The sequence below is a fragment of the Mustela nivalis genome (genome assembly GCF_964662115.1).
Source record: "Mustela nivalis genome assembly, chromosome: 13".
NCBI classification, from domain to species: Eukaryota; Metazoa; Chordata; class Mammalia; order Carnivora; family Mustelidae; genus Mustela; species Mustela nivalis.
In genome coordinates this window covers 28923111-28949138 of record NC_139032.1, presented here as the reverse complement: position 1 = coordinate 28949138, position 26028 = coordinate 28923111, and the positions used below count along the sequence as shown (strand labels likewise).

At 47.6% G+C, this 26028-nt stretch overlaps 1 protein-coding gene across 1 annotated transcript; it reads left to right on the top strand.

Annotated features, from left to right (window-relative positions):
- The first annotated feature begins 110 nt into the window (after nt 1-110).
- FBP1 (fructose-bisphosphatase 1) lies at nt 111-25723 on the top strand. Its single transcript, XM_082696717.1, has 7 exons — nt 111-579; nt 11183-11345; nt 13805-13897; nt 19213-19353; nt 22525-22662; nt 23661-23780; nt 25396-25723. Exons 1-7 carry the CDS (start codon nt 410-412, stop codon nt 25585-25587), a joined length of 1017 nt encoding a protein of 338 aa, XP_082552843.1. The 5' UTR covers nt 111-409; the 3' UTR covers nt 25588-25723.
- The last annotated feature ends 305 nt before the right edge of the window (nt 25724-26028 follow it).

Sequence of the window (26028 nt, the reverse complement as noted above, 5' to 3'; positions counted from 1 at the left end):
CCCTGAGCACCAGTCCGCCGAGCTGGGGGCCGCGGGCAGCCGGCGCCGAGGCGTGGCAGGGCCATAGCGCAGAGCAGGAAGCGGCGAGGTGGGGGCGAAGGGGCGGCCGGGGGCAATGCCTGCGGCGGGGATCGGCGTGGGCGGAGCCGCACTCGGACAGCAGGGGGAGGCCCCGGCGCGGAGGTGTTCCGGAGGGTGGGGGTGGGCGGCGACCTTCGCGTATAAGCTCCCCGGGAGGGCGGAGGAACCTGGCCTTGGCCGGTGAGCTGTGAACCGTCGGGAGGTTGGTCGCGGTCTTTCTGTTTTCCCGCTGCGTCCCGCCGCCGCCGCCTGTGTTCAGGCGCTACCACCTGTGTCCCGCACCTGTATCCCGCACCTGCCGCCCAGCGCGCCGCAGCCCGGCCTCAGCATGACGGACCAGGCGGCTTTCGACACGAATATCGTCACCCTGACCCGCTTTGTCATGGAGGAGGGCAGGAAGGCCCGCGGCACGGGCGAGATGACCCAGCTGCTCAACTCGCTCTGCACGGCGGTCAAAGCCATTTCCACGGCCGTGCGCAAGGCGGGCATTGCGCACCTGTGAGTCAGGCCTCCAGGCCATTGGACCATGTCTTGTCTGTCTAGTTGGGGATTTGCCTTGGGAGTCTGATGTGTGGTCTCCTGGCCCTGTCAGCCAGCCTGTCCAATGGGAATCTAACTTACTCTCTTTTGGTGGCTTCTCTGACAAAGTTTCCCCCAATTGCACCCAAGTTGTGGTTCCCCCGCCCTTGAGTTTGGGAGTGCTCTCACGGCTGGGGCCGGGGCCGGAGGTGGGAGTGTGGGGCACCTGGCTCACGGTTGATACCTGCCTCCATAATGCAGTCCTCGCTCCTGGGCTGAGCAAGCTGCCTTTGCACCTGTTTTCAGCCGCCGACTGGTGAACCCCCCACCCACCACCCCCAAAAGTGCCTGCAGCGGTGCTTCCTTTCCCTTTATCTGCCTTGACCTCCTTCACTCTCTGGAATTGGGCTTCCAAGTCAGGTTTGTTATTTAGTACCTCGACCCTAAACAAGCTCCGTTAGGAGCAAAGGAAACCTAAGTCAAGCTGGGAGGAAGCCCGCACGCCCAGAGCGCTCAGGAACAGCAGTGTTGATGTGCAAAGGGCTGCGGTAGGTCTGGGGTGGGGCCTGGGATTCTGCATTTCTATGAAGAATTCCACCTTCTGTGGTAGGTTTGCAGATCACTTTGTGAGTAGTAAAGGAGTTGTGGGACATGGGGATTCAGTGGGCATCTTAACGAGGCTTTTTGTAGGTAACATCATACATTTTGGTTCACTTTGATGTGCACATGTATTTTATCACTTAGACTGATCTTCGCTTTAGTTGAAGCTAGAGGAGTTTGACTGCCCACACAGCTTCCTAATGTTCCTGCTCTTGAACACTACAGAAAAGTGTGTGATGCTCAGCTGATCTGGAGATCTAGCAATCTAGATTGCTTTTCTGGAAAGCTGTTCTGTTTCAGCCCCACACTGTGGGTTGGTGGAGCTGACCCTTAAAGGAGTGTTGATGACATTTATTTACAGATGTCAAGCACAGACAGGCCCTGCTGGGATTGGGACGAGTATGTTAGGAAGGTGGTGGCTCTGTTACTATTTCATCTAGAGCCCTTCTTAGTAATACATTTCTATGGAGATTGAGCACTAGGAAGTGCACTGGGTTAAAATCTGAGTTCAGATTTAATTGAAAAGTATTATAGGTGTTTCATTGATTTCCGTGCCTTTGAGAATCAGGGAGCTTTGTTAATAGAGCGCTTGGCATTTCTTCTATTTAAAAATTGTCAGTATCTTTCACCATCCCCAAAGGACTCAGACATACAAGATCTGTATCTTCCCAACATTTTTCCTTTTATTTATTTATTTTTTTTTTGCTTTTGGAAAAGATCGATCGATCTTGACAAAGACACAGTGAGAGAGGGAACACAAGCAGGGGGAAGTGGGAGAGGGAGAAGTAGACTTCACTGAGCAGGGAGCCCAATCCCAGGACCCTGGGACCATGATCCAAAGTAAAGGCAGATGCTTAAGACTGAGCCACCCAGGCAGCCCACTTCCCCACCTTTTAAGTGACTTCAGATATTGAGGATCTTGTGTAGGGGAATCTGGACAAAGAGGGCTAATTTTGGCTAAAGAAAATGGGTGTTTTTAGGCTAGATAGTTGTAAATACCAGGTTTTTAAAAAAATACTGGTGCTGCTGTTAACTTAGAAAGTTGCAGTCCTTGGCAAAAGTGCCAACCACTCAAAGGAACACAAAGGAAAAAGGGAAAGCACCCCCTCATTTCTGTTCGCTGGGGTACCAACTTTTAATTTGTTGGCCATTTTCCCATCTAGAACTTCGTACTCCATCTAAACTTATATATGGGTATGTTATTACATAGGCCTACATGTAAATAACAAACAAATGGCATTGCATGTAATATATTTGCATTTCGCTGTCATCATTCAGTAACATAACAGCATTGAAATTGTGAACATTTCAGTGTTGGGACTTAAATCCACTTCCTTCTTGTAAGGGTTCTGTAGGGCTACATGATCTATTCAACTCTTCTCTAGGTTTGGCTGTCACGGATCTTTGTTTCCAATAATGTACCTATGAAACAGGGCTCGATGCTTGGTTGTGTAGGTAGTGACAGGGTATGGACCAGAATCTGGACCCTTCCATACTCCTGTGGGAAATTCAGCTATCTTTGTATGATGTGTAGTCAGTTGGGCAGATAGCAGTTAGGCAAGATCTCAAGCCAGGCCTGCAGATCACATTCGTTACTGAAATAGGCCAGTGTGCCTGCAAGTGACTTGGCTACTACGCCTGAAGGCTTGCACTGGAAGGCCACGTATTCAGACGGCAAAAGGAGGTTGCAGGTTTGCAGGAAGCTCACAGGGACCTGCTTAGGGAGCTCAGCCATGAAGTCTTAACCAGGGACACAGCATCAGCAGTTCGAGAGCAGAGCCTGGAGTATCCTCTCGCTTTCTTGCTCTTTCTTGCTCCCTCTCTGTCAACCAACAGTTGATATTGTAGCCAGTTTTTTTGTTAATACAGGCATAGAATCCTAGAGTTTAAGCTGAAAGACTGAGAAGTCACCCTGTCCAGCCCTCCTTTGTACAGCCTAGGACCCTGAGTGCAGGGGAGATGAGGTGAGTGGGCCTGTTGCCCAGGCTGGGGACTCTACACTACAACGTATTTTTCAGAAGTCACTTAAATTCATCTAAACTCTAAATCTCACCTATTTTATTTTACTTTATTTTATTTTTTAAAAAAGATTTTATTTATTTATTTGACAGTTAGAGATCACAAGTAGGCAGAGAGGCAGGCAGAGAGGAGGAGGAAGGCTCCCGGCTGAGCAGAGAGCCCGATGTGGGGCTCGATCCCAGGACCCTGAGATCATGACCGGAGCCGAAGGCAGAGGCACCCAGGCACCCCGTCACCTATTTTATTTTTGAGGCAAATTAAGAATTAAACCTCAAGGAGCAATTGACTTCTAGAAAACCTGTTCTTGAAGCCTTATTATTTCTTTGTTTCTGGTTCCCCTCTACCCACTCCCAGAGGGAAGGGATGCAGATGCCTACAATGGGCGACCAGCATTTTGTTCTCTGAGGAGAACGACAGTGTGGCTTGTTAAGTGGATCTGATGAATTCATGGTTCAAATGAAGTTGTTGCTCATATCTTTTGTCTTCACTCATTTAGGGGAGAACGTGATTCTCCAATGGCTTAGGCTTTTCCTATGTACATGTCACCAAATCACTGCTTGAAGAATTGACTGGTTCTTTTTACTTCAGCAAAACGTGTTGAGCACCTGCAATGTACAAAATTCTAGAATGGAGATGAGAACAGCTTATGCTGTTAGACCAGGATGGAATTTGTTATAAAACCCAATAAAGATCTTGAAAGGTGCTTTCACAGAGGTTCCAAAAATGCAGTGTGCATGGATGCAAAGGATTGTGGGGCATTGAGATAAGCACTGGCAGTGGGCAACTGTCCTAAGGCCTGGTGGCTGGAGAGTGTTTTGAGCTGGGCAAGTTGTGCAAGGGAAAGTGGTGGGTGGGAAAACATTCCTGGAAAATGTGCTTATTTGGTTGGACTCAAGCCTAGAGTCCATGTGTGTGTGTGTGTGTGTGTGTGTGTGTATGTGTGTGTGTGTGAAATTGTGGGTGCATTGGGGAGCTTCCAGTGGCTGGGGTGAATATATTTTGGGGGGCATGCATGGGGGCAGAGTACAAGTTTCTGAGGAGGTCGTTGGTATGATTAGTGACTAATCTGGGGAGGATATGGCTGAAGTACAGAATTGGGAGACAAAGCTGAAACGGGGTGAACCCATTCAGGGTGGATGGGTGAGGAATTGGAGGCGAGAGCCTAAGGTAAAGAGAGCCTGGGGGACGTCTTGAGTGTGGACTGAGAGGGCAAGGACACCATTAAAACACGAAGCAACACCAAAACCAAAAACAATTCCAAAGCAGAAGCTGGTTTTATTTATTTTTTATTTTTTTTTATTTTTCAAGATTTTATTTATTTATTTGATAGAGAGAGATCACAAGTAGATGGAAAGGCAGGCAGAGAGAGAGAGAGAGAGATGGAAGCAGGCTCTGAGATCATGACCCGAGCCGAAGGCAGCGGCCCAACCCACTGAGCCACCCAGGCGCCCCAGAAGCTGGTTTTAGAGGCTGGTCATGGATGACAAGATCCCGACATTATGGAAACAGTGAACTTGAGGGGTTGCTGGAGCTCTGCCCAGTCCGAGGTACCACGTCCAGGCTGCAGTTGGGGGAATTAGGCCATGAAGCCCTGCCTCAAGATTGGGCCACAGGCTTTTGGTACCTTTGCCCTGAGGCAGGAGAGGAAGAGAAGAAAAAATCTGGACCGGATTTTGCAGAACAGGTACACACAGGGTTTTCAGAGCACATTTTGGGGAGTCATGGAGCTTGGCTCAGAGTCCTGGCTCTGCCATTGAATTCTGTGAGGATTTTGGCAATGGATGTCCAAGCTCTGAACCTCAGTGTTCCCTCACTTGTGAGATGGAGACCACTGTTTGTTTTCAACCTCAGAGTTGGGTGAGTTCATTAAACAGGTGTCCATAGGGTCATCGTTTTCCTAGGGTGAAGATTATGATTATATTTTTGTAAATTGATACATCTTTGTTTGCTTTTTAATCCTTAGTAGTTGCCCCATACAGCCCTGTACATCTCCAGGCCTAATTTTCCGGCATGAAATGTTCCATATAAAAACAATGTTGCACCATCGGATTAATGACAGGAAACCTCCTCCTGTATGTGTCCAGAAGAGTTGCTTTTATGTATGGGGCGCTCCTAGTGGTTTGATGGAAGGGAATAATCACTTCAGTTTTAATTTTGGTATTAGCAGATCGGGTCATGTGTTTATTTCCAAATTTGCCGAGTTTGACATTAAACTCCTGGAACGTCATCAGATATTTTATATATAATCTTGAATTATCTTCCCTATATTGCCAAGGAGTGACTTGTAATTTCCTCTCCCTGCCAGGAGCACAGGCTGCCCCAGGGCGTCCTTTGCCCACCTCGAGCTGGCATGAACATGAGCAGAGGTTGGGGCTTGTGACCTTGGAAAACTGCTCTGGTTGGCATCTCTTCCTCAAGGAATTTCTGCTCCAACCCTTGGATATTTCTGTCTGGGTGAACGGTTGGGTATTTACCTCAGAATCAATAACAGGTCTTGCTACCCTCGACATTTGTGATAAAGATTACATAATAATCGACCTTCCTTTCTCTTCAGTTGGGTGTCCTGAAAGTGAGCTCCACCTCCGGTTCTTCTGTTTGCCTGGGGGCTGCTTCACGAGGCCTTGTTGCTGGTGGGAGGACATGCAAAGGGAGCTTTCTTCCCTGCCTGGGAGGAGCCCTGCCTGCCTCCAACCCTGGTTGAATCTTTGGAAATGTTGCTCAAGGCAACTTTCTTCCCCTGATAAATGAAATTGCAAACTTGATGGCTCATCTATCATAGAAATAATGTGCAAATTTGAAACAATGCCAATAATTTTATCCAGATTTCTAAGGCTTTTAAAACACTGGCCAAATTGAACCTATGCTTTTTATTCATTTAGGAGTTCCCTATTGTGTATGAATTAAAGCAATGTAGCTTTTTCAGATTTTCGGTGAGGTTTATGAAATACAAGGGGAAGAAGAGATACTGTGGTAGCAGGTCTTCAAACTGATTTTTGCTCCCAGCCTTCAGAAAGGGGCATGAAAAGGAACATGCAAAAGGGCTCAAACCCTCACAGGAATGCTTCCCACCCTTGAACCGCTGGGACTGCCCGGCCAACTAATTTGAATAAAAACGAAGTGAAATGTTTAGGCATTTCAAATGAAAGACCACCTCAGTAGGACTAGGCTCAAAAGTAAACTTCAAGTACTTTTCTTTGTGAAGTTACCTGTGACACGGTTCTGCTCTGGGTGACTTCCAGAAGTTTCCTGTCAAACTGGTCTAGAGGTCGTGGTTTCTCTCTCCCCTGTATCAGCCAAAGTTTACTTAGTGGATGCCTGTGGGGCTCTGTTGGGGACAACAGGGCTGCTGTTTGGTGGCATCAGTGACTAACCTCTCATCCTTAAAGATTTGGAAGCAGAAAGAACCAGGTAGTTGAGACACCTTGATACAGAATCAGTAAGAGGGAAAGGCAGACTGGACCCAGCTGTCTGTCCTTGCTAGGACCCGCCTTGCTTCTCAGCATGGTTGTATTATTGCCAAGGAAAATTGAATTGGGAGTGGGATGATTACATTTTTTGCTCACTGGCCTATATATGCCAGGCTCTGTTCTAAGCCCTGCCTCCCCATATACTACGAAGTAGATACAGTTAACTTAATTCCCATTTTACGGATGAACCAAGGGTCAGAGATGATAAGTGGCTTTTCAAGGCTGACTTAGCATGTGACAGAGCTAGGATTTGAACTTCATTACAGAGTGCCCCAGCCTCTGGAGTAAAGCCAATAATATTCCCTTTCCTTCTGGGATAACTTGAACTTAGGAAAAGCTTCCTTGGTAAATCGAGTCACTTGATTCAGCTGATCAAGTTAGCAAAGAAATGTCTGTCCCTGTGTGATCAGGGCACCTCCTGGGTGGCGTGGAGGAGGAAGCTTGAAAGTTTACAACTTGCTTGAGTCAACCCATTTCCTTCACCCTTTGGCGTGTTTTTTTTCCCCACTGACCGTAAGGAAGGGTTGGCCTCTGGAAGGCTTTTTGGACAGAGTGGTGTGATGGTTTCCCCACAGCCCTGCAGCCTCCCATTGCTGCCTGATTCAGACCCCAGGGAACAGACACTGGGATCCGATCTGAGAAAGAACCTGGTGGCGTGTGAAAGGGTTGTTGGTGGCACAACAGCTGGCACAGAAGTTGCTTCTGAACCAGGCCAGGCCTCTGACCTCTGCTGGGCCATCCTGGAGTCTGCCTAGAATTCCATTTTCGGGATTCCAGTTGATCTGTCTTGCAAGTCCTAGTTCAAGTGGGCGGGCACAGGTGTGGGCACAAGTGTGGGCTGCCTGCCTGGAAGTCGAGGGCCGTATCTGCGAACAGTTCTGTCGGCAGGTGACAGCTGCTCTCCCCTCGTGGCCATCAGAATACATAGCGAGGGCCCTTGTCATTTAAACTTCGCAGACTTGAGAATGAAGAAATTTGTTTCAAGGGGGTTTTTGAGAACTTGGGGAGAAAACAAAAACTCCATGTGCTCTTCAGCTAATTAGTTCCTGGAGGGTGTTACTGGAGGTTTTTCTCCTCTTGTCAGAGTTGCTGGAGATTTACTGGCTTCCAGCTTTTCACTGAGCTTGTTCCTCAGGGGTGCCGTGCAGCTCTTCTGACGGCCCCTCCTGGGGCGTGTTGGAGAAGCCTGACTGAGCATGGCCTTGTCTGGCTCCTCATCCTTAAGCAAGTAACACAGAGGACAGACACCAGTCATGGCTGACTCCTTGTTCCAAGACAAAATGCAAAGAATATACTTGGTTGTAATTAGAAGGACATGGCATCTGGGAACTCTTCTCCTGAACCCTGATTCTACCTGGCATCCCTTTCCTGTGCCATGAAGACTTTTTTTTTACCACCGGGTCTCACCAGGGAAAGCCTCCCACCAGATGTCCCAGGAAAGTTACAAAGTGCCTGAATTTTGAGTTTGAGGGCCCAGAATATTCTCTCTTGTGGTGTTTTTTGTTTTTTGTTTTTTGTTTTTTTTCAAGGTTTTAGTTATTCATTTGACAGAGATCATAAGTATGCAGAGAGACAGGCCGAGAGAGGGGGAAGCAGGCTTCTTGCTGAGCAGAGAGCCTGATGCGGGTCTCGATTCTAGGACCCTGAGATCATGAACTGAGCTGAAGGCAGAGGCTTAACTCACTGAGCCACACAGTCGCCCTCCCCCCCCCTTTTTTTTAAATGCTTCACAAGCTACTGGAGGATAGTTGGGAAAGGGTCCTTTTGGTTAGAACAGAGGAGGGATCTTCTGTGGGGTCAGGAGGAGGAGCGAGAGGTAACTGCCTGGCCTTGCAGGGGACTTGAAGTGGCTGGAGATCCGTAGCAGCTGGGCAGGGAAAAGTGGCTGTTTTGGTGCTAGGTATAGCGAGGTCCCCAGAGTGTTCATCTGCAGTGTGTTAAATCGTGCACTTGACCTCGATGGCACACAGGGTGCCGCCCTCTGTGACCCAGAACAGGAGCTCAGGACCCTGGAGCAGCGGTGAGGAACCTGGCTGGTGGTCTCCACCGTTCTGCAGCACATCCTGGTTTGTCTGCTCACCAGGATCCAGCTCTGGGAGGGCAGGGGTCTCATCTGTCTTGCTCTGCACTGCAAGCCCAGCCCTGAGAACAGTTCTGGAGGGTGATAGATACTGGGAAATGAAGGAACGCTCAACACAGGCCTCTAGGATGCCTTTGAGAAAAGGCACTGTGGCCTGACTCCTCTTTGCCCATCTTGCTGGATGAGACACTTAACATGAGCAGGTGGACGTGGGCGGAAGTGTGAAATTGGCCTTTCCCATGCCTGACTCTGGTGCCCTGTCCCTCTGCCCCAGCCTCCCCGGCCTGGCCTCTGTGGAGCTGGCTCCATAAGCCTGCCCCTCTGGGGACCATGCCAGTAGCTTCTCCCAGCTCCTCCAAGGTGTGGAATGACTTTAAAGTCAGTTGCTTCTATATTCATTCATTCCTCTGAACTCAGGGTTTGCTTTCCTCAGTGAATGGCATTCAGTCATGCTATGAGTAATTTCTTGAGGGCTCTATGTCCTGGGACACAGTGGAAGAACACATAGCCTCTGTCTTCCTCATGGGAATGAAAGATGAACCAGCCATGCTGACATGATGGGTGATGAAGCGTAGGGGTCTCCCGAGACCCATCCTTCCCTCCCGCAGCAGGTGCAGCATCCTAATAAGGGCTCCCTTGAGAGAACAGACGAGGTGATGGACGTTTCCCCTCCCCTGGTAGTGCCAAAGGCTGTGCTGACTGCTTGCATGGGTCGCTTCATGGAATGCTCTAGCACAGCACAAAGTATCCTTGCCTCCGTGGGCACACGTGCCAGAGGAGACAAAGGACAAGCAGCTGGCAGTGGTGAGGTCTGAGACAGGTCCCTGTCAGAAAGCTCAGCCTGTCTGCCCGCCTGCATTAGTAGTGTGACTTCAGCGAAGACATCTCAGGCTAAGGAGGAGTGACAGTTAGGGCCTGTGGGGTCAGCAAGGGAGATTTGTTTGGGTTGGTGACCTTGCCAAGCTCTCTCTCCCCACCTAGAATTTGCCTGTCCACCAGCATCGGCCTTACAGTTGAGTGAGAAAAAGATAACGTGAAAAGGGGACTGGGCCACAGCTGCAAGTGTGGCTGATGGCTTGGTCATTTACTCAGGAACGAGGAGCGACAGGGTGGGAAGGGGAGCAGTGGGCCGAGGGCGGGTGGGGTGCAGGAGATGCGGTTTCCAGGTGGGCTAAGGAACGATGTGACAGCGACACCGGAGGTGGGCTTGCTGTGACGCTGGATGTACCTTCTGGAGCCAGTCAGGCCAGGCGAGGTGTTTGGGATGGGACAGTCTCTGGTGCTGGCTGCATTTTCGTTCAGCCAGAGACCAGCGAGTTCTGTCTGTGAAGAGAAGATGTGTGGGCAGGAGCTGAAGCAGGGGCTGCTGGGACCGCCAGTTCGCAGGCGAGTGCTCCCGGCCATCTCAGCCAGGGCCTCTGGAACCTCCCTTGTCAGCCACCCGCAGCTAGCTGTCGGGCGGGGTCTTCATCTCCTACCTTCCCTTCCCACATCCAGTCTCTCCTCTTGGCCTGTGCTTCCTTTCTCTAAAGCTTCACCCTCTTTGCACTGCCGTTCAAGCCCAGCTAAGACAACCTGTATCTTCTCCATTTTCACAAACTAGGCTGCATTTTGTTTGCCCAAGCCACTCCGGTTCTGGGGATTAAAGCTGATATATGGATACCTTGAAAGTAGAATCAAGACTCCAGAGTCTTCTCTCTGGCAGCCCAAGGACTCCTGCCAGGGCCAGTGGCACGCCCGTGAGGGAGGCCTGGCCTGGGAGTCAGCGGGCTTCTCACCTCTGCTCTGCTTCTCTGGTTTGGGCAAGCCCATTAGATCTGCAGATGAGCCTCCTGTTTTCCTCTATAGAATGAGGTGGTGGGGCCAGTCTGTATTGTCTCTTAGGAACTATCCAGCTTTAAAATCATAGCATCTCTTGGCTTAGCTCACATGTCTGGTGCTACCCTATCCAGAAGTTTCCTTGCTTGCTGTACCTCTCAGCTGATTGATTCTGGGCTAACCTGTGCATTCAGGGGAAAAACTGGTTTTGGGGGTTGGTGCAAAAGAAATCGTCTTTTTTAACGAAGTGCAAATAGACACTGTATTTGTGGTAAAACTAAAATTTCATGGAGGAGTGTGATTAGGGAACAAAAGCCAAAAAGTCTTTTCAGAGGCCATTAAAGATAAGGTTGAGAAATGTGGATTTACCCACAAAGGTGTGCTGGGTACTTGACAGGTACTGGACAGGTGAATAACTGCTCTTACAACTAGGAGTCGATCGGGGGGATGACCATTCTTGTTTGGTGTCTCCCAGACCCCTCGTCATCGTTCCTGCCATCGTTTTCCTGCCAAACACCTGCTTTCAGTGGGTTTGTAGGTGCAATGGTGTCTATTCTGTTGGTCATGGCTTACATTTTTGTGACTTTCTTTCCTCTAGCTATGGAATTGCTGGCTCAACCAACGTGACTGGTGATCAAGTGAAGAAGCTAGATGTCCTTTCCAATGACCTGGTTGTTAACATGTTAAAGTCATCATTTGCCACTTGTGTACTTGTGTCAGAAGAAGATAAGCACGCCATTATAGTGGAGCCAGAGAAAAGGGTGGGTCTGAATTTCTGCTGGGGGTGGGGGGTTCAGTGTAATCATGATGCTAGTTTTGTAAATGACTCAGCTCAGCCAGGCTCAGACCTAGGAATCAGCCTATGTCCATCAGTTACCATTTCACAGATTCTACCTTATATCTCAGATCTGTCCTTGACTGTCCACGCTACCACTAGAGTTAAGTGCATTATTGCCCCGTGCCCCCCCCCCCGTGTACTCACGCGTTAGTTAGACTCGTACACTCATATTCACACCACCCTAATAAATTTTTCTGTTCATGTTCAAGATTCTTCAAAGTCTGACTTCTGTTAACTGCCTCTTCTTCATCTCTACCCACCAAATAGTCAACCTTCCATTCACCTTTCCTGCTAATCTAAACTTTCAGTTCGTCACTGATTCATGCGTTACAGTCTGTTGGGATCCCATTAGTTTGATTGCTTCTTGAAGACAAGTACGGATTAGGGTGCCTGGGTGGCTCAGTGGGTTAAGCCGCTGCCTTCGGCTCAGGTCATGATCTCAGGGTCCTGGGATCGAGTCCCACATCGGGCTCTCTGCTCAGCAGGGAGCCTGTTTCCCTCTCTCTCTCTGCCTGCCTCTCTGCCTACCTGTGATCTCTGTCTGTCAAATAAATAAATAAAATTAAAAAAAAAAGACAAGTACGGATTATATTCTTTCTGCATTCTAGCATCTAGCACAGTATGTGGCTGCTTGTATGGGCTTGACAATAAATTGTTGAAAAAGTGAAAGTATAGTCAGCTTTTGAAGAAAAACAATCACAAACAAAAAAAAAATGTTGGAGATGGGATGTGCAGTTCTATGGGGTTACCATCTTTCCCTGTTCGAGATGAATGGGGACAGGAAGGAGTAGCATTAGGGAAAAAAAAAAAAAAACCCAAAAAACCAGTTGGAAGATGAATTTAAAGAGGTTGTCTGATAACCCAGTTTTGACCTTTGTAAGAGGGGTAGGGAGCCACATCTGATGAGCTTGTTTTACATCATTCCTAAAATACCACCTCATGATTTAAAGTTCATGTTTTTCTCCTGGGTTTCTCAAGGTAGTTGGCAGTTTTAGGCATGTGGATTGAATTTTGTTTAATATCTTCTATCAGTTAACCCGAAACTTCCCGACTATAATGTGCCTTGATAATAGGCATATTTCTGTTTTCCAGATGACAGTTTGCTCTGTATGGGGAGGGTGATTTGTTAACAGCTATAGGTCAGGGAATCAGGGAAACCTCTTAATTTGATGCAGAAGATCTAAAAACCACATCTTAAAGTGGCTAATCTGGAAGATGGAAAATCCCCAGTGGTGTACTGGTTAATTCTCCAAAAACAAAAAACAAAAAACCCAAAACCAAAAACAAACCAAAACGATAAAATCCTCTGGGGTGCCTGTGTGGCTCAGTTAAAAGGGGGGACCCCTTATGTCCTGATCTCCAGATTTTGAGATTGATCTCACTGTGTGCTGAGTGTGGAACCTGCTTAAGATTCTCTCCCTCTCCCTTTGCCTCTCCTTCCATCCAAATCTTTGCATGTGCTCTCAAAAAAAAAAAAAAAAAAAACTTGCACTGACAGTTTCAACTAACCATGTGAATGAGCACCATAGTATTTCAAGCTGCCAACATGACGTCACACTGAAGGCAGAGGTTTTTTTTGTTTTGTTTTGTTTTTTTTGACAGAGATCACAAGTAAGCAGAGAGGCAGGCAGAGAGAGAGGAAGGGAAACAGGCTCCCTGATGAGCAGAGAGCCGGATGTGGGACTCTGGGATCATGACCTGAGCCAAAGGCAGAGGCTTTAACCCACTGAGCCAGCCAGGTGACCCTGAAGGCAGAATTTTGGGAAGAGATGTGCACATTAGTTCTTGGACACTATAGGAACCAGCTCCAGCATGTGAAAATCTGGTTCAAAGAATGAAATTTTGGTAGTCCCACCAAGACACAGGGATCCATTTAGGAATTGCAGTAGGGCTATTGTTGGGAACTCTGCACTGCTGCAACCTCATGGCATCTGTAAGACGTGCATGAGAGAAGTTCTTTTAAATAGCCTTAATATCACCTTTGCTTCAGCCAAAGTATTTTTTTTTCTTTCTTTCTCTTATGAATAAAGAGAAATTAGTGACCAGGCTTGTTTCTTTTTTTCCTTTGGCTGTCAGGAAACTCAAACCAAAATCATGATTCATCTATATCAACAGTGTAGGAAATTCTGACTTTTCTGTATTTCATCATCTTCATTTGTATCTGCTATTCTGTTATGTTTCTCTGCCTAGTGATCCTTTGGGATAGATAAACTGTTCATGTTCTGTATGCCACCTCATACCTTCCGTTACAGAGTATAAATCAGACTATTTCTTGGACTTTCTCCTAGATTCCCTTGTTTTATCATCTTTGTATATACATTGTTTTGTTACAATTTGAAAAGTTCTACCTTGTAAAGTTGTGTTTCCTTTTTCTTTGCTCAGGGTAAATATGTGGTCTGTTTTGATCCCCTTGATGGATCTTCCAATATCGACTGCCTTGCGTCCATCGGAACAATTTTTGGCATCTACAAAAAGGTGAAATGTAATAATAATCAAGCCCTGGTTTGAGATAAAAAGTTAAGGCTGATATTCACTCTTGGTGGAGTAGGCAGAATGTATGTCATGAAACTCTGAGGCTTGACATAGGTTTGTATCTTAGGTTCGGACTTTCTCAGCTTGCTTGATGATCCGTTAAGTGGTTTAAAAGAAAATAAAGTAAAACATGGGTGGGAAGAGAGGTATTTCACCTTTCTTTGTTTTTAAGATTTTATTTATTTATTTGACAGATCACAAGTAGGCAGAGAGGTCAAGGTCAGGCAGAGAGAGACGGGGAAGCAGGCTCCCTGCTGAGCAGAGAGAGCCTGATGCGGGGATGAATCCCAAGACTTCTGGGATCATGACCTGAGCCGAAAGCAGAGGCTTTAACCCACTGAGCCACCCAGGCGCCCGATATTTCACCTTTTTAACTCTGTTGCTTTTTCTTAAGAGAGTAAAGTATAGATCCGTTATAGTGATCATACTGTATAAACTGCGAATTACGACTATTAACAAGAGATTGTCAAAATTGTCCTTTAAATCCTCTGAATCGGGTCTGGAAACCAAGACTCCTTGGCTCCAAATCCAGCTTCTTGCCTGGTTTGTATGGCCTGGGAGCAGAAAATACCCCCCTTTTATTTTGAAATGGCTGAAAAAAAGTCTAAAGACGAATGTTTTATGACGCATGACATTCATATAAAACTTAATTTTCACTGTCCACAAATAAAGTTTTATTGGCGTATGATCAGCTCATTTGTTTACATACTGCCCTTGGCTGATTTTGAGCTGTGCTGTGCCAGGTAAAGTAGCTGTGATGGAATGGTGGTGGCAAAGCCTTGAAGGTTTTACTGTCTGTCCCTTTGTGGAGAGCTTGCTGTGCGGTGGTGCAGTATGGGGACGGGACTCCGGCTCCGGGTATTTCTCGTGTGTGAGCGCCTCGCCTCCTGCCTGCCCTTTCCTTGTGCGCCCACGTGCGTGTGCATGTGTTCGGAACAACTCAGGTACACAGACAAGTGAGAAACAGAATGAATGCCCATGGGCCCATCGTAAACATTCAAATCTAAAGTCCGACATCCCGGCTTCAGCCCTTGTGTATTTTAGAAATAAAACCTCCCAGATGAGGTTGAGCCGGACCCCGTTTCCTCATCTCCGGGTATGAGGCAGCTTCGTTCAGCGGGCCTTGCGTTTCCTCCAGCCGTCTTCTTCAGACGGAGGCCACAGCTTGAGATCGCAGTTCTACCTTCCTTTTCCAGAGTGATCTGTTGTCCAGTGTGGCACGGAATCTCCTTCCAGACCCATGGTCCACCACGGGATGCTGCTCTTCCCTCGCTAGAGTGCATTTTGCTTTTTTGTCTTGGCCGAGAGGCAGATCCACATCAAGACAGTTGGAGTCATAGAAGGTTCTAGGGCTCGAAACAAAAAGGCAAAGGGAACAACTCCACTTATTTTCCAGGTCAGACCATGAAACATACCATTCGTGTTAACAGACATGGAGGGAGGTAATTTTCCTTACGAAGTATCAGATCCATAGTAGTGCAGGAGAGGTTTCTAGCAAAATGCTTCTGTGAGGGAAGCCTCCTTCCTCGTTAATGACTTAACCAAAACTACGGGGCTGCTGATGTTGGCTGGCCCCCGTCTCTACCCCTCAGCCCCCTCAATAAAGGCCTGGATCTGGACCAGAAAACTAGCTGGCAACTAAAAAAAGAAAATCAAACCAGGTTGCAATAGAAGCTCGAGTTAACAAATGCTAGAACTCAAGCCTTCGTGCTATCTTAAGAAACCTAAAGTGGCTCTCTGAAAGACTTAGAGTATGACCCCCACATTTTTGCCATCGCAGTTTTTAAACGTTACTGGTTGTTTGAAACCATTTTGAGGGCTTACGGGGTATAAACGATTGTTCGGTCTGATGCTTCAGAGGACACATTCCACGCTTTCTGCGGCACTGGTTCTAGGCTAGAGGTCATCTCTGTGGGCAACAGTATTGGTAACTGAATGTGGCAGCAGTGATCAGGCCTTGCCCTCGTGATGCCTGGAAACAGGTTCCAAAGGTGTCTCAAAAGGCACATGGTCCAGTGTCCCAGGTAGTTCTGCTGTGGAGACACCAAGAAGCGGGGAGAATTCTCCTGAGGTTGAGTGAACATCGTAGTTAGAATGTTCATTCACATCTTGAATCAACCATATCTCCCTAATGCACATTGGCCTTTCAGAGCATCTGAAAATAAGGTCTTGTGTGTGTTTGTTCTTTTTTTAAGTGTTTGGAATTGGCTTTCCTGCCCTGTCCTCCCTCCCTTTAAAAAATCTTTTTTAAGATAAACATATGTCAGTATGAGATTCCAGATCTCTCCCTAGTGTGGGCAGCCTATACTGGACATACTCTGATTTGCAGCATCCTTTAAATATATCCAGTCCCCACAAGTAGACACAGTTTAGTTTAGGCCAAAAGTGCTTCAGCAGTTTCAGAATCCAAGTCCTTTAACTGAAAGAGTTATTAATTAATAACCATATGGAATATTGTTTCTTGACCCTGACACAGTTCTATGGGACCTTGGGCAAAGTAACTCTGCCTCTTATTTCCTTATCTGTAAAGGGGAAGTACTGAAAATGAGAAATAATACCCTGAAAATTACTGGTTTTCGTAACTAGGAAGCTCAGTGGATAGATGTGTTTCAGGTGCTACTGCATTCAGGGACTCAGACCACACCATCAGGAGACCCTTCCTGTCCACTACGTTCCTCCCTTGAGGTGGAACAGGTCCAGGCTCACACCCAGCTCTCAGTGAGTTCAGTGGAAGATGCAAGCCCCTCTCCCCACAATTCCAATAGGAGTGTCATCTCAGTGGAGCTGATTGGATTGGCTTAGCTTAGGTCATGTGGCCATGCCATAGCCAATCACTATGGCCTGAGACTTGCAATGTTGGCCAGAGCGTCATACCTGAGAGCTGAGGGCAAGGGAGGCATTATCTCAGGAGATGAATGTGCTGATATGTGGGAAAGAGAGTGGATGCTGGCCAGGCAAAAACCAACCCATCTTCACTGCTGATTATAAATGCAGGGGCCCTATCCCGTTGTATGTATCTTTTTGTAGGCTAATTGCCTAGCATGATGATTGGTGAACAGTATTGGCTGAGTTATGGGGGACACCTGGAATGCTCTATGAGCCCTTCCAAGGAGGGTTGACTACTCTGGGGAAAGACCCATCTGGTGACAATGACAGCCTGTCCCCACATTGCCAGATACTCTTTACTGCCACCACCTCAGGTCTCCAGAATCCATGGTGCCTACCTGTAGACATTTGAGGAGGTGGCGGGGAGTAAGACAAACCAATAATCCCCAGTGGGTTGTGGCCCGGAAAAGGCAGCAAAAGGCGGGATCTGGGAGCTTTCTAATTTTGGCCAAGGGCTTTATGTGACTTGGTCATCCCATGAGCCTCTGCGTGAGCATGTGATGCATCCTTGAGAGCAAAGGCCTTCCCTGCTGGGGTTTGAAGGAAGGAGTTCATGGATTAGTAAGACCAGGCTAGGAAAGAATTTGCTGCCTCATCCATGATTCCATGGCATTGTTTTTCTCTTGAGTGTGTGGATCCTAGACTATGATACCATTTCTTTTAAAAGTCAGAGGATAAGATGACTACATGACAACATTTCAGGAGAGCCTGTTAACTCTTGGCCTCTTTGACAGAGGCAGGCATGGATGGTTCTAGGTGAGGTGGACCTCCTGGGGGATTTTCTTAGTGGAGAAGTGGTGCTCCCAGTCTTTAATGGCTCCTAGTCAACTTGGTCTACATATTGCTGGTCTGATTGCTCAGCACCCTGGCAGGGTTAACTAGTTGGGGATGGAGGGGATAGTTAGTTGGAAGCCTGAGTCATCCTGTATGTCACCAGCTTTGAATGAAGCTGGTTCTTTTTTTTTTTTTTTTTTTTTTCAGGCTGGGCATTGGTAAAATTTGGAGTTCGGGTAACAACTCATTTTTGATACTACATGTAGTCTGTATTCAGAGGCAGTGCCCTGTTCGTGAATGCAAACTAAATCAAATAACTTGACCTAAACCAACCAACCAGCCACCTTATGTGAAAACCATTTATTAAACCCAGGAGTGGGGATGAGGGGGGAAAGGAGAGAAAGGTCCTTGGGATTCTGCTTTATATAAAAACTTTAGTGCTAGAGTCAGGGTGGGGTACAGTAAAATGCAGATTCTCAGGAACACCCCCCTCCTCACAAAGTCAGGCTCAGTAAACATAGGCTCTACTCCTAGGATACGTGTTCAGAAGTTGCAGAAGAAATTACCAGGAATTGCTGGGGATGACCTCCATCCCCAGGATTATGATACAGATTTCCGTACGTAATTTTGGCCACTGGAATCTCTGGTTGGGGAAAGGAATAAATGAAATTGGCAGAAGTTGCCCATTTTCATTTCTGTTAAGTTCAAGTAGAGAGTATTTGAGCTGAAAGATGTATTTGGGCTTGTTTTGAGGCTTGACAAATCAATCAAGTAAACGTTGCTTAGGAGTCATCCTCTTAAAGTGTCCCCTTCCTTAGTATCAAACTATGGTCACATGACCCACTGGGCTGTGTTTTTACTGAAGCAGGAAAGATGACAGAGCGTGTTATGTTCCATGTGTAAGCGTTGCTTTATTCTGTTTGTATAGTTTGTGTGTGTGTGTGTATTGGTACTCATTTGTGGTGTGCATGTATTTTTTATGGTGGGTGTTGCCAAAAAACCGGAAAGCAACTGCCCTACCCTGTACTGACACCAGAGAGAAAATTCCAAGTCCCTGCATTTCTGAGAATGGCTGGATGCGGGAGTGCCCACTGTAGCACGTGCCACCACTGGTGAGAGCTCATAAAACGGATTTCCTGGCCAGACGAGAGCAGTCCTTCAGCCCCAGCGTTAATATGCTTAAATAAAGATGGGGTAGGCAGATGGAAGACATTGATGCCTGTAATAAGATTCAATTAGGGGGAGCTGGCAAGAAGGCATGCTTTTAAAAAAAATTTTTATTTTGGGAAGTGATAATGGAGAAATGAAGGAATTATCAAATTAGTAAAATTGGAGGAGGACCCTGATTGGAAAGAAGGATCCAGATGCAGGAAATCTGTGGTAGGGGCGGGGGGCGGGGGGCGGGGGAGGACGGGGGGCAGGGAGCGGGATGTGGCTGCTGTGGTAAATACAATCAGGATATTACTGATGTGTGGAGGAAGGCCCCATCTGGGAAGATGGCCTGTAGCATTAGGAGAGGGCACCTTGATAATCTCTGAACTGGAAAAAAGAAATGGAACACAGAACAAAAAAACATTTTGTGTTCTTTTTTGTCCCAGAGTTCAACTGATGAGCCTTCTGAGAAGGATGCTTTGCAGCCCGGCAGGAACCTGGTAGCTGCTGGCTATGCCCTGTACGGCAGTGCCACCATGTTGGTCCTGGCCATGGTGAATGGCGTCAACTGCTTCATGCTGGACCCGGTGAGAGACCTGTGGGAGTTTGGGTGTTCGGCTGGTGACTGTTTGCAAGGGTCTGTTAACTTGTGTGGAAGGGTGGGGGGCGGGTACATAGAGGTGGGAAATGAGACCCACAGAAGGCCAGAGATGGAGTAGGCAAGGGGCTGAAGGAGATGGAGGAACCATGTGTATGTCATGAGAAGACGACTGAGGTGAGAAATAATACAATAATGTGGAAGAATAATACTCCATAGCACAAGAGGGAGTCTTTGTTCCATGATTAATTCTTTAAAACAGACATTATTAAAATGACTGAAATGCCCATTGAGTCCAAGCAGGCCATGTAAATCAGTGAGGTGTGGGGGATGGGGGTAAGGAAGGCCCAATGCAATGGTGGGGACAGGGGTAACCCGGAGAGGTCTAGCAGTTGTTAACTATTGGGTAATAGGGCGCCCAGTCTAGCCAAGGGCTCCAATGGCTTGAGAAACACTGGATTAAAAAAAAGTATTTCTGGATTTGTAAAACACAAGTGCTAGCCAGCTAAAACGCATTTATGGACCAGATGAGGCCTGTAGATGGTGTCTATGCCACCCACTGCGTCCAGGACTAGCTTGTTCTGCAGAGGTGAATGGGTGCCCCAGATGAGGGAGTGGATTGCATTGTTCGTTCAGACGGAGCTACCAGATCCCGTGGCTGTCATGTGTGTATTCCATGAACGCCTTGGGAACGCTTGATGAGGCTTTGAAAAACTCAAGGAAGAGAAAGCAAAGGAAATGAGGGTAAATCCTCATTCTCCGTGATAGAGAAAAGCTACTTAGTGGAGAGAAGCGCAGGGTGCCATGAACAATCTTCATTAACAGCTGGAGTTTGTGGGTAGTTTCTTCTGTGTCTGTTAATTGGAGTTACTCAGGTAGATGACGGTTTCAGTGGAGCCAATGAAGTGCAGAAACACTTTGACTGTTTGGCCCAAGTCAACCTCCCACTGAACGTAGAATTCAGTACGTTGGCATGTTCATCGTGAACTTGATTCAATTTCCAAAGGGAAAAGAACTGGGTTTATAAACAATTTTAGTTTTAGACATTTCCTCCTAGGACAGTAATGAGACCTTATTTCGTGCTTTTTGTGGACACACTGAACACAGGGTATGCACAGCCGGCAGGAGACAGACGACAGCAGGAGTTGGCAGGAGACAGGTAGCTCTAGGCTTTGTGTATGTGGCAGGTCGTAGCGATGAGGACGTAGGCTGCCTTGGCCCCCTGCACTCTTGCACAACTGGACTTTGGCTCCTTGGAAGTACCAGCGTTTAATAAATAAACAAGGGTAGGGGAATAACACTAGATTAAGCCTCCAAATGGGGCGACCTCAGGGGAACATAGTGGTGTAGCACCAGAGCAAAGTTCACCCTGAGCCCAGTGTACACTTTCTGGAATCACTAAAGTCTGCCCATGTACTGGTTTGCGGAAGATTTACTGCTTCCCTAGGCATTCTTCTGGTGACTTCTCTGTTCCCTTCGAGTCTATAGCCGTGTAGAAGAAATGATACCTTTTCCAGGTCGTAGACTGGTGTCTCTGGGAGTCCATTCGTTTCTGTGTACATAATGGGCTGTGGCGGTCCCGAGACGTAATGGCTCCACAGTGTTTTGGAAGAACAGCAAGGTCTGCTCTAATAGTCCCCTGCTGGGGCCACTGCTTATTAGCCCACCCCTGGCCCCTGTCTGTGGGGCGAACCTTGGACCCCCTCAGCGCTTTCTTTCAATTTTGGCTGGCGGTTTCTGCTGCAAAGAAACCTGCAGCTCTGTGTGCATCTCCAGCGGGCTTGAACTCTCAGAAGGCTTTCAGGCTCTTGTCTGCGTGGGCAGGAGACTCAGCTCCTTCACATCTTGGATGCTCTGGCTGGGTGCCAGGGTGGGCCGTCTGTGGGGAGCACAGTTCTGGGACCCCTGCAGCGCCCATTGTGTGATGGTCTGGCTCTCGACACTACTTTGTAAAGATACCTAGTTTTCTGATTATAAAAAAAGCGTTTCTACAGAACTGCAGTCAGAATTGTTGGAAATACAAAAAAAAAAAAAAAAAATTACTCCTGTGAAGCCTTTCAAGGACTGCTGTTAATTCTAGTGTCCTTTCTCTCCTCCTTCTCCATCCTCCTTCCTACCCTCCTTGTCGTCCTCCTGTCCTCCTGTCTGCCCCTCTCCCTCCCCTTCTCGATCATAGTCCCAACCTGCAGGAAGCACTCTCTGCGATGGGGGTAAATGGCTCAGGAGAGGTGTGTGGCACCTCCTTCCTTCTCACTCTTGCTTGCAGGGTGGAGCCCCCTCCCTACCGGGGCAGAGCTTCAAGGGCACATGGGAACCCCAAACCGTCCTCAGTCCAGAGCAACAGGAGTTGCTCTCTCCCAACCCTCTCCCCAGATTCCAGTCTCCTCTAAAGACTCTCAGCCCTGAAGGCATCAGCTCGGCACCGGAACTTGGTGGCAGGACTGAGTTCCGAGAGAGATGTTTTGCAGATCCCGAGCAAGAGCACCTGGATGGAGTTAATAGAGGCTGTGAGTCCGCACTCGGGATTCTTTCCTGTGGTAGCACATAGAAGGGAAATGCTGGTGTGACTCCGTGCCCACCACAGTTGGTTCGTTTTGTTTTTGCAAAATTGTTTGTTGCTTTGCACACACATTTTTCTCCCCCTTCCCCGCCTTGAGGGCACAGCTGTTTATTTTCTATTATTTTATTGTTATTTTCTCATCATGATGAGTGCACTCTCTAATCCCCGTCCCTTGCCCCTTCCCTCCCCCCTCCTCCCCCCTCCCCCATCCTCACCAGCAGTTCTCCGTAATTAAGAGAGTTTCTTGGTCTGTCCCCTTTTTTTCCTTTGCTCATTTGCTGCTTAAATTCCACATGAGTGGACACAATGCTTATTCCTTCCTCAGGGTTTGCTGCTGTTCATGTATTTCTGTCCTCCCTACTTCTCCTTTCACGTTTGAAAGGCAAGTCAAAAGGTTTCGATCACTTGACAACATCAGCGCAGCCTCTCTTCTCCTCCTGTTTTCCTTTCTTGTCCTCTACCTCTTCCCTGGGCCTGATCACAGTTACGGAGTGGCAGGCCAGGGACAGTGTCCCAGGGCCGGGAGAAGCAGCCTCGGGGGCGCCTGCCCCGCCCCCACACAGGCCTGGCTCAGCACCTCTGTCTCCTTCCTTCTTTCAGGCCATTGGAGAGTTTATTTTGGTGGACAAAGATGTGAAAATCAAGAAAAAAGGGAACATCTACAGCATCAATGAGGGTTATGCCAGGGAATTCGATCCTGCTGTCACAGAGTATGTCCAGAGGAAGAAGTTTCCCTCGGTAAGTGAGGGCTGTGCGGAAGGCCCTGGTAAGTTACGTAGGAATCTCTTGGTTCATGATTTACCCTGGAGGCTGCAGGTGGCAGGAATGTCCAGAGCTTGGAGTCCGCTGTGCACTGACCCCATGGTGAGGTTCCCACCTTGTCCTGGGGACTGGAACTCCTGCTCTTGGATGTCAAAAGTCAAGAGGGTCTGTTTCAGCTTCTACTACTTTCTCCTGGCAGAAGAAAATCAGAATAACACAAGGCCAGCCAGATGAATGAACTCATGGCAGTAAAACATTTCCATTTCTGTGGTCCCTGATTTTGGATGGTACAGAACATAGTTCTTGAACTAAGGTTCCTTCCCCGGCGTGGCTGATGGATTTCTAGCAGCTGTCTCAAGATTGAGCATGTCCGTCTTGGTACTTTCTGAAGAGGTTACAAGAGAGGAAATTGCTGTTCACAGAGCCGGTTCTATGTAGGAATATCTGATTCATTGTTCTACTAAAGGCCATTGAAAACCACTGTGTGATGAGGAGGAAGCCCAGCCCTTGTTAGGATGACATTCGGGGGCTCTGGGCTGGCCGGAGGCATGCTCTCCTGCTTGCTTCTCTCCTACCTTGGCCTGCAGTGCACCGGCTTCCTCCCCAGACCCCAGGTCCCAGGTAGACAGCGGGTGCCTGTGGGTTGCAGGCTTTTCTCAGAGGGTTCCACCCCCTGGCCAGCTCCTTAGCTTGGCAGAGTCCTCAGCCGGCAGGGTTTGTAATGTCTGTCCTCACCCGGTAGTCAGAATCAGCCACCTCCTGGAGGCTTCTGCAGGTTAAATTGACCTTGTTAAATGTGTAAGAGGCTGGCTGTGTCTGCATGTGGGGCTCAGGAATTTCATCACATTTCCTGGCACAGCTCCAAACACGTACCTGTAGGTGCTCATTAAATGATCGTTGAACTGGATGAGCAGAGAGGACACACACAACACTTTCTTCCACACCCCTAATTACTACTGGTCTTCCCCTTGCAGGACAACACAGCCCCTTACGGTGCCAGGTACGTGGGCTCCATGGTGGCTGATGTCCACCGCACCCTGGTCTATGGAGGGATCTTTCTGTACCCCGCGAACAAGAAGAGCCCCAATGGAAAGGTAATCAGATACCCTGAACAGTGGTTGAGAAGCAGTGGGTTCCATTTTGCAGCATAGGGGATTTGACTTGGAAAGAGAGAGAGATGAGCTGTTACATTGCTGTTAAACTCGGTAGTACGATACTGAGGATGTCTGGGGCATCATTTCTAGATTGAAGGTTGTCTTAAAGGCAGGTGATAATCAGCGGGAGATGGTCGGGGGAGATCGCTTCCATCGCTAAAGCCACATAACAGTGTTATGGTCAGGATGGATGCTTCCACTGGGGGGCTTGGGCAAAAGGAATGCCATTCACAGTGTGAAATGAAACCGTTCAGCTTCATTACCAAGGCAGAAAATAAAGTATGTATCTAAATAGAGGTTTCCTGTGATAGCTTTCAAAAGGCATTAAATAGAAATAACTAATGAGCTGACATGGGCTGCTTGGAAACGATACCTAGGGAAGGAAAGAATCTCTGGGGAAACCTAGAGCTTTCAGGTGAGCTGTTAACCAGCACTGAGCTGAGAAATGCTCACGGTGTCCTGAAGCCGTGGGGGCTGGGACAGAGGCTGGGGATGGGGGCTCTGCTTTTGTATGCTGGCTAAGGGACAGCCCACTTAGTCTTCTCCATTATAGTGTCTTTCCTTCCCAAATACTGTCCCTTTGCTTTCTTTAATAGATTGTCTTTTATTTATTTATTTTTAATACGTGAGAGAAGGAATAGGAACAATAATCCCTTCAAGATACAGATAAAAATGTGTATATTCCAGATACCTTCAGGTGTCTGTATGTAGCCGTTGGAAGGTCATTGAAGGCCGCCTTTTTTACTTAAACCACTGTTCTTGCCATCGCGACCTCAGGCCTCTCAACCTGTGTGATTAGCCTACTCTGTAGCACTTTCCTTAATGCCTTAAAAAATTGTTTAACGCACCTACTGAGGTTCCTCCTTTCCCCCCCCTATTTTGCAAATCTGGCCATGACACCTGTATGCAAATACGGCCAGGAAACACCTGTGAGAAGCTGTCTCCTCAGTAGGCAGACTGCATGAAAATGCAGACAATAAAAAAGTTAATATTTAAAGTAAATGCCAAGATGGATAACATACTAAATCCCAACCCTGAAGCCTTCAGAGAATTGTAAAAGGAATGTGTACAGGGTTGCAAACAATATTACACTGTTTGGAGGAGCCAATCTGTTTTCCAGATGTCTGCAGCCAGACACTACCATGGACGTTTAATGCTTTTAGAATAGGCAAAGCTCCATCCAAAACACACAGTCACTCATTAGGTCCAGTTTCCATGCTATAAAGAGAAGGGAACCGTTAGTTCTGCCAAAATGTCATTCAGTCCTGAGTCCAGGTGGTCTGTCTCATGTTTGCATAAGACCATCTATTGTTGGCTATGGCTTGATGAATGGCTTAATTCAACCAACTGGTTAAATTAAGCATTAGGTTTTAAGAGGCAGCCTTCAGAGTGAGGGTGAGGACTGTTAGAACTTCGAAGACAGAAAGAGAGTGTATCGGTTACCTTGGAAACTCCTCCGACCAGCTCTGTACAAGTTGGCTACAGAATGCATCCCTTTTCTGTGTAGTGATTGCTGGTGTGAGTGTGTTGCTCTTGGCTTTTTTTTCCCCCCCAGTTGAGACTGCTATACGAAGGTAACCCAATGGCCTACGTCATGGAGAAGGCGGGAGGATTGGCTACCACTGGGAAGGAAGCTATACTGGACATTGTTCCCACTGACATCCACCAGAGGGTGCCAGTCATCTTGGGGTCGCCTGAAGATGTGAAGGAGTTCCTGGAGATCTATAAGAAGCATGCTGCCAAATGAAGACCTGGCCTTGCCAGCACAAAAAAGAATTGCCATTTATCTTGGACCTTTCGTCTTGCACAGTGCTGCCCCTTTCTGACTGCATCCACAGCCCTAGACAGCAGAAATAAAAAGCATGGATATTTTCACTATCAAATTCAGTGTAGTGCCTGGTGCTGTCTTCCTGTCCCAGTAATGCTGCTGAGGGCATACTTTGAGTGCATGGGGAGAAATAAAAATGTCTTTTCCTAAAAAAAAATTAAATAAATAGAATAAATCCTGCTTTGTGTCAAATAGCAGTAAGGATAACAGCGAATGCCCCATCCTTAGATAAGGCGGTTAATTCTTACAAGAACCTTGGGAATTGGGTACTCTTCTACCCCAAAGATGAAGAGGGGGAGTTACTTGCTCAAGGTCTCCAGCCAGTGAGTGGTCTCTGGCCAGGGAATAGTTACTGTTGAG

Coding starts and splice junctions, on each gene's coding strand:
- FBP1 (XM_082696717.1), top strand. CDS start 410: ATGACGGACCAGGCGGCTTTCGACACGAATATCGTCACCCTGACCCGC. Junction 580..11,182: donor AAGGCGGGCATTGCGCACCT/GTGAGTCAGGCC, acceptor TCTTTCCTCTAG/CTATGGAATTGCTGGCTCAA. Junction 13,898..19,212: donor TTTTTGGCATCTACAAAAAG/GTGAAATGTAAT, acceptor TTTTTGTCCCAG/AGTTCAACTGATGAGCCTTC.